Here is a 12775-nt window from a genome sequence, read left to right on the forward strand (position 1 = left end):
TAATCAGATGTGTCCCGCTCACTCGCGCTGCTGTCTCTCGTGTGTGTAGGCGCTCGCGCTGTATGTATGAGCGTGATGATGCGACTGGGCCCCCGCAACCCCCCCTCGATCATTCATTCTTTCGTCTATCAGTCGGACTAAAGAAAGACGAGAGCGACACCCCGGAGGTCGCGTGGACACCAAGGCTGTATGACAATTACCAAGGAATAAAAAAAAATCGAAGAGAACTGAAATAACGGTTTGAAATCGGCGTGGTTACCTGAGCTCACCGTCACGCGAGGGAGTCGCTTTATGTTTCATAACCGCCCGCGCTACTCGGGCTGATAAAATACCCACACTCACACAATGGTGCGGATTTAAAGGAAAAACTATCGAGTTATCAGGCTTTTAAACGGGAGGAAAACAGAAACACCTATATGATCTGGACGAAACCAATCCGCTTTGTCTTCGCTCAAGAGAAACGTTGAGATCCGTTGGATTTGAAAATACAGCCACGCCATCGGTAAGTCTGCGTATCTGTAACGGTCTGTTCATTAAGAGATAAAGCTTTTGTCAACACGAATTAATAATGGCCACCACATATGATACGGTTGTCAAAATTGTGAGGTAATATAATGCTCAGTTATCTCACACTGGCCCCGTGTGTGAGTAAGCGTGAATGACCATGCTGCTCGCCTTTTGTTTCGGCGTGTGTCTGTGCGTCCACCGCGCACATTCACTCCTGCCCAGACTACCATGTGAGCTTTCCACCCAAACATTACGGTTCAACACACTAATGTGAGGGATATCTGTACGAGTGGAGGCTATCTGGCGTTTTAAATGCAATGTGATGTGATGTAGCTCGCATCTCGGGCTTCTTGCATGCTATATCTACTGTGTTATTTTGATTTGTCATAGGCGGTGGAGGGGGATGCATGGCCTCGCTAGCTGTTGCTCTGTCTGAATCCAACACTAGAAAAAGAATCACCACGATATTGCCGAATTATCATGGAAGGAGAGGACAGGTAGCTACTAAACCTAATGCACTTAAGTGTTCTGCACAACATCCTTTAATGCAAGTTTATTGGACGTATATCTTTGGCAGATTAGAGCGTTTAAAGGTTGAATTAAATCGGACCTGGCAATGCATGCTTTATAAATAGTGTGATAGGGCGAGAACACATGATTTGATGACATTAACGCAGCATGCGGCGGAGGATGGAGGGGGATTACAGCCGGATCTGCGGTCAGCGCTCGTGCTGCTGTTGACCGTCAGCGTCTCTTTCAGTTGGACAGGCTCTCATCTCCTCTGGATGGGGATTTCGAGGCGCTACATGGTATCCCTGCTGTTTTGAGCACATTTGATTTATTTTTAGTCCCTCTACTGGACTTTTGAGTCATTTTTCAGGTAACATGACAAAATATTCCTCCAATTGAGCAGCAGCTGAATGTTTGTTGAAGTTATCTCCCTGTTCTTTCTTCCACGCTAAACTGGTTGAGTACGAAATGTACTTTCTGTATCATGTTCTGGTCAAACAGTACATTTGGGAAATGTTGAAATATGGATCTTATGTAATCACTCACAGTAGGCCTTTAGCTTTTGATAAAAAGGGAACTATTGCTTTTAGTCTCTGTGTGGAAATATTGGTTTAAATCCCATTTGTCTTCTTAGGATGTGCAGCAAGGATAGGTCTTCAAGTGACCCTTGCATCTCTCTCTCTCTCTCTCTCTCTCTCTCTCTCTCTCTCTCTCTCTCTCTCTCTCTCTCTCTCACACATGCTGACCTCATTAATTATTATCTTATCATTAGATATTCCCACAATGCAGTTGTGCCTGATAGGTACTGAAATTACTAGGGCTGCTTTTGCTAAATATGAAACGTGATATAAAGTTCAAACCTTTAAGGAAGAGTTCACCCAAAAATGAAAAATCTGTGTAGTTCCAAAACTGTATGATTTTTCTTCTGCAGAACTCAAACGAAGATATTAAAAAAAATATTTGGTAAACTAACAGATTTGGTTGCCAGTGACATCCATTTTATGGACAAAAACATTTCTCAAAATATTTTCTTGTTCCAACAAAGAAAGTAATACAGGTTTGGAACATCATGACAGTGAGTAAATGATGACAATATTATTTTTGTGTGAACTATCTCTTTAACATTTCATAGTTTTGCCCTGAATATATCAAGGGTAATATAACAAATAAATAAAATCACATGGGAATAGGAGCTCTCAGGTTGAACAGTGTGTGCAAAAACTACAAACTAGCAAGGTTGCCCATAATCTGCTGCCAACAGGAAGTTCTTTAAAAGAACAGAACTCAGACATGTTTCATTTGAGCCAAAAGTGAAGCCAGAACTTAGTTATGTATTCTATTTGTACCTGGACTGATCTCTCTTGGTCTACATTTCATCCACCTGTTTATTTTTTTGAACCTAGTCAATTTGAGAATTGTAAAATTGTAATGCAGTGTAATCTAAAATATGTTACATGGAAATGCTTGTTAAGCATTTATTTTGATATAGAACTGAAGGAAGATCAATAGTTTTTAGTGTGCTTCTCATTTTAAATCTGGAGACATGCGGTCAACTAATCCTGTTCTCAATATTTTACCTTATATTTTTATATTAAAACAGTAAAAATATTTAGAAATGTGCAAATGGGTCATTCCTGTTTTGAAGTACATTTTGAACTTGATTTTTTTTGTGCTGCCCCAGGAATTGCTAAGATCTTGAACCCCGATAGATTGGCATGGATGGATGGGCAGATTGAAAGATAAATACATAGTTGGATACATACTAGCTGACAGATGGACAGACAGATCTGCTCAGATGTACTAATGAATCATTGGCTGGAAGTGGCTGTGTTTGCCGGTTTGATAAATGGATGGATGCATCAGTGTGGTGGCAAAGATGAGAGGAATGCGACATTGGCCCCCTAGAGTGCTGACGGTCTAAATCCCCCCCATACTCCCCTGTCTGTATGTTGCTGTGAGTGAGACCACTATTGTCTCGACGCACAGGGTGCTGTGTTTCTGTAAGCCAAGTCATCATTACCACTGCCGGTGCTTTTGTTTCCACTAACGCCCCTACATTCCTACCCACCGCCACACTGGAGCACGGAGAGCTGAGATGGGCATGGAGATTATATGATCAGCATTTAGGGTTAGTGTGACTGTGAAAGTTTAAAGTCGTAAAGCTTTAGGTTTCATGATTTGTTTGTTATTATTGATATGGTGTTGGGTAATCTGTCAGAGCAGGGTAAAGGGGAGGCTTTTTTCCAATATAAAATCAGCTGGAGAGCTGCCCACACATCCCTTAGTATCTCCGTTTGCTTGGAGGAAATACTTTTAAGTGATACCTGCCACAAAACCTGATTCCTGTGTCAGGGATATTTTAGTCACTCTAATCTACTTTATCTTGCAAGGATTTTAATTGTAGCAGTTTTGCAACGATACATTTTGGCATGTTCAATAAGTGCAGTAAATATGATATTTGGGTCTCACTATGCAGTGCAACTAACTGGGTGGATCTGACTGGTTGACAATCATGGCCATTAGAAGTTTAGGTGTTCAACTAATAGCAACAACGTAGCAAATGAACAGCCAATTGCACATATGTTTTTGCAGTACTTAGCATTTAATTTTGATGTGGTTGATGGCCTTTTACACATTTCGAATTGATATTGCTTGGCAGAAATGAAACCTGTTTGTTTCTGGAAAAGAAAGCACTATTATGAGTGCTTCTTCATAGCATGTAAGGTTTTTCGTTTTAGAGTTCTTGGAGCAGATTTTTACTTCAAAATGTCTAATAAAGCACACTTAAATAGTATTACTTAAATCAGTATAACTTAAATCATTCATTTAATTTTTATTCACAATCAAAAACTATTACCTTCAACTATAATATAACATTATACCATTTTGGAACGCAGGGACGTCACCACAAGAAAAAAAAAAAGTGCTGTGTATTTTAAGCTATTTGAGTTGCTGTAGTTTGCTGTAGGACTACACGATTAATTAAAAAAAAAAAACCGCACACGATCTGGCAGAGAACATGAAAAGGACATACTGCTTGAAAATGGACAGCAAGCAAGCCTCTTGAAAGCTGTGCAACACCACATTTCCCTTTTGGCTTAATTGATTGCTATTCAAATTAAATGCCAAGAAGATTATCACAAGGTAAGACTTGGCTATATTGTTACTGTTTGTTGTTTTTATAACAGCACCTTTTGGTGATGAATACGCGCGTGTGCCTTCAGATGCTTCACGCGTTTATAAAATAACACTGACTTGGTGTGTTTGTTGCAGCACCTATTGATAAAGAATGAATGAATTAAGAATGAATAGTAAAAGGTTGCATTTCTTCCTGCATGTGGAGTAAAGAGAGAACGTAATCGGGAATGCCGTACCAAAATGACTTGTTTTTCACGAGTCTTAAGTCAAGTCTCGAGTCACTTGTTCACGAGTCCAAGTCAAGTCACAATTCTTTCTCTGCGTCCCAATTCGCCTACTTGTACTACGCCCTAAAAGCATGTATTCTTTTTGTGAAGTAAAAGTACATACTTTTGAGTGTGTAGCAAAAGAGTAGACAAGCTTTGGGACATACTATCACGTCATTCAATTGCGTCTTTAACAATTGCGCTCTGTCGCATCCTGACACGCATCCTGTCACCGTAAACTGGCCTGTCAATCATCTTGTCACAGTTATAATCTTCCACATTTGATTTAATTTCCTACCGTATGGGAGAGAAATGCAGTAGCACGTTGATCAAGTCGCGGGACTTGCATGTGGAGAACTTCCTCATATTAATGCATGATGATGCATTTAAAAGTAAATGGCCAAACGTATCTTTATAAAAGTCCACATTGTTATTGCAGATGAAATATAAGGATAACATTTAAATAGATATTTTTTATTAGGTTAAACTTTTATTAGTCACTCAAACCTTTATCTAAACCTCTCACTGTCGGTCGAGCATATCTGCCATGTGTTGTAGTTTTTTTTTAAACACCTTTTACTCGTGTTTGTAGTTCTGAACCGAATCCTCCTCCAAAGCGCAATAGGTTGTGGGCAGTATTAGCCTTTAAAGTGTGCATGGATCCAAAATCTACCAGAAATAGTAGACCATCCAGGGACTTCTCTTTTCAACATACTATGCCTTGGGACACACTTATCTCTAATCTCACATACTATTTAGGATGGATAGTATGGACATTGGAATGCAGGGTTATTTATTTATTTATTTTTTGCGACTTAAGTGCTACTCGAGTCTAAGTCACAGACTCGAGTTTCCATCTCTGCAGAGAGAGGTTGGTTATATTGTTAGATGTATGTGATATTTTTCACACTTCGCTCAGGAGTACCCCAGGATCACTTTAATTTGACAATTGCATGATTCCAAATATGTGGCAGAACACGTTATCATACAAAACAATACAACATTGAGGCTATTGCTACATCGTCATCTGTAGTCATCATTCTTTGCGGCCACACATTTAAACTTGTACAAAACTTTTTTTCTTCCTGTTTTTCGAATTGAAAATTTAGGAACAGTGTGAAAGCATAAATAACTGGGTTCTTTTTCACTCAAATTTACATATGGTTCATGTACAAATAATTTATTTCTCATTATGATGGTTTTTCCACATTGTAGTTGAATCAAATACAATTAAAAATAATTCTCATGATATCAGTGGCTTAGAAAATGCTTTTTTGTTGCCCCATACCATGAAAGGCCTGTATCACAGCCACACCATCTACTGCATGCAGACAACTGTCAGTATAAAGTCAAAAGACCACACTGGGACATATAAGTGAAATGTAAAAAAATAAAATGACTGAATACACATTTAATGGTTAATCTTCCCCTTCAGCACTAAACTGCACCAGGCCAAGGTTTAGTGTTAATTAGAGGGATGGGTCTCTTGTGTACAGTTTGTTTGAAGAATAATTGAAATGCAGGCAGTCTAACTTATGATTAGCATGCTTATAAATATAGCTGTGAAGTCATACAGTAAGCAAAGTAAATGTAATTTACTCAATGAATGCTAGTCATTACCAATAAGGCATTATTTTGATCTGTTACCATATGAACAGTAGCATTTAATCATGCAGATGCTACTTTTCTTCAAAGCAACTATATACTTCTACATTATCAGTAACAAAAAATTTGATGCTTCGCGTCGGGTCCTGACCTGGGTTTATTCTGTGATAACAACAGGCTGGATGTACATTATCCCTTACTTATCTCATATAGGATACATTTGGTTAAGAATTAACGCGGTAGTAAAACGTGCCAGTGGTCAGCTTCAGCTTCAGTGCATGAAGCGCAAACAGTAATGCTCAATCACATCAACTCATTTTACAGGCTTACTAGCCCATTATTTACAATAAAAATCCTTCTCATTCATTAGGTGAGAAACACAGCGTTTTGAGCAGCATTTGCATACCCTGTCATGCTGTTGGCTATATAAAGCATTAAGGTAAGCTTTATGTAAGCATTAAGGCTAACTAACAATTAATCGATTAATTGATCGTTCATTTATACGACGAAGATCATGAGAATTTGTGTAAATTGACATCCCTAAATCAGTGCCATGAAACTCACAAATCCTTTTAATATTTTTTTCCATATGACTCGTTGTAGCCTGGTAACTTTTTATCTTGTAGTCATTTTGTGTCTAGTATTCATCAGATGGTCCCTGAATTGCTGTCGTATGAGCTTGCAGGCGATCCTCTGATCATATGAGAGGAATTAGGAGTCGAGCTGAGTACCTTAAAAGTACCTCCCAATAATTTTTAAAAATGTTTTAAAAAATGGGGGAGTCAGCCTGAATTTGACCAGTGTATAGGCTCTTCCCTATTCCCAAACCATTCAACATACATGCATAAATACATCAATACATCGTGCAACCAAATCACATGGGCTACAGGGCTCCAGACTAACTTTTCCACTGGTTGCACTGGTGCTACCAACTTTCTCAGTTGGTCGCACCAGCACATGATTTGGTCGCACCAAATTGTTTTTTTTACAACATGGAATTAATCAATGCATGCTGATGAATAGTTGTCCTAATCTGATGTAAAAAGACTGACAGTGACACAAGACCTCATTTTGGCAAAATGTTTTAATCTTTTAAATGAAAACCATTAAAAATAACTATCAAAAAAACACCACGTATGTTTTTTAATGTTTGATTGTATTTTATTTAGTACTGTCAATCGATTAAAACAATTAACTAGCCTATTCGCGACATTAATCACACTTATCATTTTTTAATATATTTTTATATTGTAATAATTTCACATAATCTCCAAATTAATGTAGAAACAACATAAAGTATATTTTAAATATTTGATATTAGGTAGGAAATATACATAAATTTAATAAAGTTATAAAATTTTCTCTGACTTTTTTCTTTGATTTGATTTTTTTTACATTAATATATCACAGAAGCGGGTTTATTAGGCTGCTGTCGCTTTAAGATCTGATGCACACAACACGGATCTGGATCTGACAAGCATCCGATGTTGTCACAACTCTTTGCGTTCATTTAACACTTCTTAACTAATTTAATTCTGTGCTTACGAGGATACTCGACAAAGTGAACATTTTGGCATACTTTTGTGTGTTTTTGTCCGTTCAAGCGTGAAAGAGAACTCAATGCGGCTGCGCGCTGTCTGAAGCGGCATTCTGTGCGCATGAGTCCTGTGTGTGTGTGTTGTGTATATCACACAGAGAGGAGATTTACAGACAGCGTGCCGCCAGTACAGATTTAAGTTCTTATTTTTGCGTTGTATCGCGCTTGAATGGTTTATTAGCACTTGAATGAATGATAGCGTGATAAAATACTGTAGAGCAGCCAATGGATGAAAGAAAAAATCTGATGCTGCATTAATTGCGTTAAATATTTTTAACGTGTTTAACTGAAAAAATGAATCGCATGCGTTAACGTGTTCATTTTGACAGCCCTAATTTTTGTATAATCAAACATAAACATAATATGTATTTGTTATATTCCTTTGCTCACTTGGTTCCTCCCTGTCCGCACCTGTGCTCTCGTCATCAGTTGTGTCTGAGGCTGTATGCTGGCTCGTTGGCTTGTCCTTTCCACCGGCATTCATAATCAGTTATTGACCTCTTCGTTTTTAGACTACTTAATTCCTGAATTCCTAATTTGCGCACTTCATCAGTGTGTATGTGTGTACGTATGTGTATGTGACTGATATTTTTTTTTATTATTCTATTGTTGTGGATTTGCTTGTTCACGTGACAATTCACGGCAGCATATTTGCGTCTGTCTCCTGGAGGACAGGAGGAGAGAATGAGAAGAAAATGGGTAAATGTCAGTTCAATTGTAAGTTCATTCTTTATGTGCTTAGGAGTGTGTGGTATTGTCTATGATGATATTCTAATCATTGTTTTAACTATGTACGAGGCACTGCGAGCTGACATTTGTCTCTCGTGCTTTCACTTCGTGATGTCAGTGCAGATATATAGGTAGGCTATGTCCCCAAATGAGTTTTTGTCTTATATTTATATCATATTATGTTGTTGTATTAGAATATCACATGAGCAAGAGTGCCGTTTTCCCGTGCACAATTGCAAATGTGCTATTTATTTTATACAACAGTTAAATTAGCAATAAGTTAACATTGTGAGTTACTTTTTAGACACAATATTGTCAATATTGTTTGTTTTCCCTTTATTTCTCCGAGAATTTCAAAATTAAACTGTAGCAGTCAGAGTCCAACAGACAGCGACTATTTTTTTGACTGAAATCCGCGTTTTGAACGAATCATTTTAATGATTCAATGAACAATCACTTGCAGCCGTTTGAACAAATCGGTTGAATGAATGACTCCCTCAACTCACGTATTAAAGGGATGGTTCGGAGTAAAATCAACCTAGGGTCCTTTGCACCATAACACCCCCCATCCCACCCCACCCCCCCCCTGAAGCTTTTTTCCCTTGGTTGAACATTATTAAAGTTAGAGCTTATTTAGAGAAATCAGCTGGATGGCTTAGTGCAGGTGCTAATGGATCTAAGGATGTAAATTACCCCTCTAATAATGCCCAGAATGGTACCAGACTTATACAGTAGTACAAATAGGTTCTGTACTCATAAAATGAGGCATTGGAAAGTTTGTAAGTACATCAAGAGTTTATTTAAATAACACTTGCCTGACGGCTCATGTTACTGCTAACCCGGAAATCGACGTCACTTCAGTGGTTTGGGAAAAGCCCGTAAAAGTCCTACATCCAAAGATGTAGTGTAACGACGAATTATTTTACATTTACATTTACATTTACATTTATTCATTTAGCTGACGCTTTTATCCAAAGCGACTTACAATTGCTATATGTCAGAGGTCGCACGCCTCTGGAGCAACTAGGGGTTAAGTGTCTTGCTCAGGGACACATTGGTGTCTCACAGTGGATTCGAACCCGGGTCTCTCACACCAAAGGCATGTGTCTTATCCATTGCGCCACCCCCACCCCCACCCCCACCCCCACCCCCACCCCCACGCCCACGCCCACGCCCACGCCCACGCCCACGCCCACGCCCACGTAGGCAAGCACCGATTGGGTACTCGCACAAAAGCGACCACGTCAAATTTTAACTCGCACATTCTCAATTTTTCCGCATATGTTGACCATTTTGGTTGCAGTCTGGAGCTCTGGGCTACTAACAACCCTATAGTGTTCGCATACACTGACATACATCCTCTAGTTGTTTTTGTTGAACAGAATCACTGGGCATCATTAGGGCTGGGACAATAATCAATGCATCTCCAATTTGTGGATCGATTCTGAGATTTTCAGTATGCATCGTGATTCTCTTTTCTGAGCTTAGTTTTTAACAGCAGATGGCACTGTAGGCTAGGTGCATTCGCCTGTGTCCACGTAAGAGGTTTAATGTACTTGCACCTCAGAATTAGCCTGGTCCTACCAGACTCTCATACATTTAATTTTTACAGCAGGTACTCTGTTGAAGTTTAAAACTATTAGATCTGCCTAGAGCCACTCTGGATCTGCCATAACCAATCGCTAACGTTTGGTCGTGATGTAACCTTACAACTCAAACTAGCGCACAACATTGATTTATTGTCCCAGCCCTAGGCATCATACTATCACTGTAGCTGAATAAACAGAAGATTGAAACACTTTGATTAAACATGACTAATAAACACACAACTATGACAATATATGGTTTGAGTTCTTCAAGCCTTCTCCGGTATTTTCATGATAATAAAGTATTTTTATACTTCAATGCTGTGTAAGAAGCCACATCATCTCACAGAAAGATGTTTTCAAACACTCAACTGATGTTATGAAGTGAGTAACAACATGTTATTAAATGTTAGAGGTTCATAAATGCTTCTCGTGGTTGGAAAGATGTTTGACGCGTGTTGTTTTTTCAAATGCACGTTATAAGCAACTCAAACTCAGTGCTTTCAAATGGAGCAGCATTTACTACTGGTCACAGAGCCATGCTTCACTGACAAGCTGCGCATAAAAAATAATCGCTGCCTTTGTGATTTCATAAATGCAGTAAGCCAAATCAGTTAATTGTGATTAATTGTGAAGCCCTAGTCTGAAAAAATCATTACGACTATGACCATGGGTATATAAATATACTTACCGCCTTCTTTTATACTAAAGATGTCCTTGTGAACCCTACTTGATCTTGGTAAGAATCTAGGTTTTTAACAGTGCTGGTTTCAATTTAGGTTGGGGCAACCCTATTACAAAGATCAATTTTCTTGGCTGCTCCAGGTTGTAGTAGTGCCAGAGGCAGACTAACAATCCATGTCTACTGTCATGACTCTCTCAGTTCAAACTGTTATCAAATTTAAGTTGCTCTGAAAAGGACCACTAATGTTCAGAGGGTGCAGAAATGTTGCTGATATTGTATGAGATCTAGCATAATGCTCAGTTCAGATGTTGGCACAGACATTGGGATGATGAAACCATTTCATCTGCATCAGAATTTGTCTGTGTCTAGTGTGTGCTGTATGTTAATGCTCTCATCCTAACAGAGTCAGTGTGTGTGTGTTTTTGTATGAGGCAGACTAATCTTATACCTGGACGTCTGAATGTGCGTACTGTATATGTGATGCGTTTCGTGTTATGCTGGCTCTCGTCTTACTAATAACTTACTAATAGAGATTTCTTAGCATTTTCTTAGATTTCTTATTTCTTAGCTTTTCTTGAAACGTCTTATTATTTTGGCCGATGGAAGCGTTGAACAGACATTACAAAAAGTCACTTTAGAAGTTTTATTTTAGAAGCGTTTTATTTCCTTCTCATTCCATATTACTTTTTCTTTTGTTGCTCTACTTTAAGGCTAGGTTGCAAATAGACGTGCCAGTATTGATAATACGAGATCTCATGATAATGAACATGCATGATATTGTTATCCTGGGCACTTAAAAATACCATGAATAATTATTTATTACAAATTATAATTTTTTTTAGAATGCATTTTAAGAATGCTTTTCCCAACAACCGTTTAAAATGCACAACACTGCTGTATGCTGCTTCAAAGAGGCTTGCGCACTCTGATGTAAACAAGCTCAACATGCATTAGCAGCGCATGGCGGAACGAGTGAAGGACACGTGTTGAATGAAAATGCACTTTCACTCTCTTACAGCAGGTGGCGCTGATGGAACAGAACAGCAGAGTGCAGCGGTTACCCCGGTAACCCCGTAAACACAGCAGCTGCTCTCTGAACAGTATTTAAATGGTTCAAACAGCCATTCAGAGTTTTGTATTCGCAATGGTGTTCATCTCGGTGCCAAATACTTAATTGATACTAAACTTAATATTAACTAATAGGCTATTTATTTTCAAACTTAATTTAAAAAAATATATATTTTAATCTGGACTACAACAACTGATCTGATCTATATATAGATAAGTGACTACAACATGCCCTAGATATTGTTTGAAAATGTTATGATTCTTTACATTTACATTTATTCATTTTGCACGCTTTTATTCAAAGCAACTTACAAATGAGAACAATAGAAGCAGTGAAACTAACAATAGGACAACAATATGCAAGTGCTATGACCCGTCCCAGTTTAATCTAGCGCAGTACGTGTAGGCTACTTAAAAAAAAAAAAAAGTTTTTTATAAAGATAATAGATATAGAATAGAAGATAAAGTGTTAGTATTAATGGATCAAGTATTAATATTAATGTATTATAAATAATAAGTATTAGTATTAATAGATCAAGCCTTTATTGTTCTGAAACACATTACACTAAGGCTCCATTTGTTAACATTAGTTATTTCATTACTGTATTGTTCCGAATATAAGAAGAGACTCGTTATATAATCAGGGTCGTCTACCCCTTTTTCAAGTTGTACCTTTTGGAAAAAGGCTTTTTGATTAAAGAAAATGCTTTTATTTGAAAATAATTTAATAAATAATAATAAAAAATAAAAAATAAAAAAAATTAATAAACAAATATTTAAATGTTTGTATTGAAAGTATGATTAATACTGGTAAAATGTACCAATAATCACATTTAAAAATAAACACTTTTTGTCATACCATAAAAATAACCTGTAGCCCAGGGCTATTCAACTAGCTTCATTCGAGGGCCGGATTATCAAATCGAAAAGTTGAGGTGGGCCTGTGGGTTGGTTTGGGGATTTATCATATTTATTAATAAATAAGCTAAAGTAAACCTAAAAAAGTATTGTATTTACTTGGAAATGTGGTACCCAACAGTATGCAGATATATAAGACTGTAAATGATAATTTACAGCTGTGTAC

The 12775-nt window shown here is 37.8% G+C and overlaps 1 protein-coding gene across 4 annotated transcripts in view; it reads left to right on the plus strand.

Moving 5' to 3' along the window:
• Positions 1-20: 20 nt before the first annotated feature.
• sptbn2 (spectrin, beta, non-erythrocytic 2) overlaps positions 21-12775 on the plus strand; it is an 86511-nt gene continuing 73756 nt past the window's right edge. Inside the window, exons 1-2 of one of the 4 annotated variants that reach the window (XM_084113632.1) lie at positions 476-502; positions 898-1004. In XM_084113632.1, coding sequence (XP_083969758.1) covers positions 988-1004 — 17 coding nt within the window. In that variant the 5' untranslated portion in view covers positions 476-502; positions 898-987. Of the gene's footprint in view, positions 503-897; positions 1005-12775 lie in introns of all 4 variants that reach the window. The other 3 variants (XM_084113633.1, XM_084113637.1, XM_084113634.1) reach the window with 3 other exon arrangements.

The sequence above is a fragment of the Abramis brama genome (genome assembly GCF_963993115.1).
Source record: "Abramis brama genome assembly, chromosome: 5".
NCBI lineage: Eukaryota > Metazoa > Chordata > Actinopteri > Cypriniformes > Leuciscidae > Abramis > Abramis brama.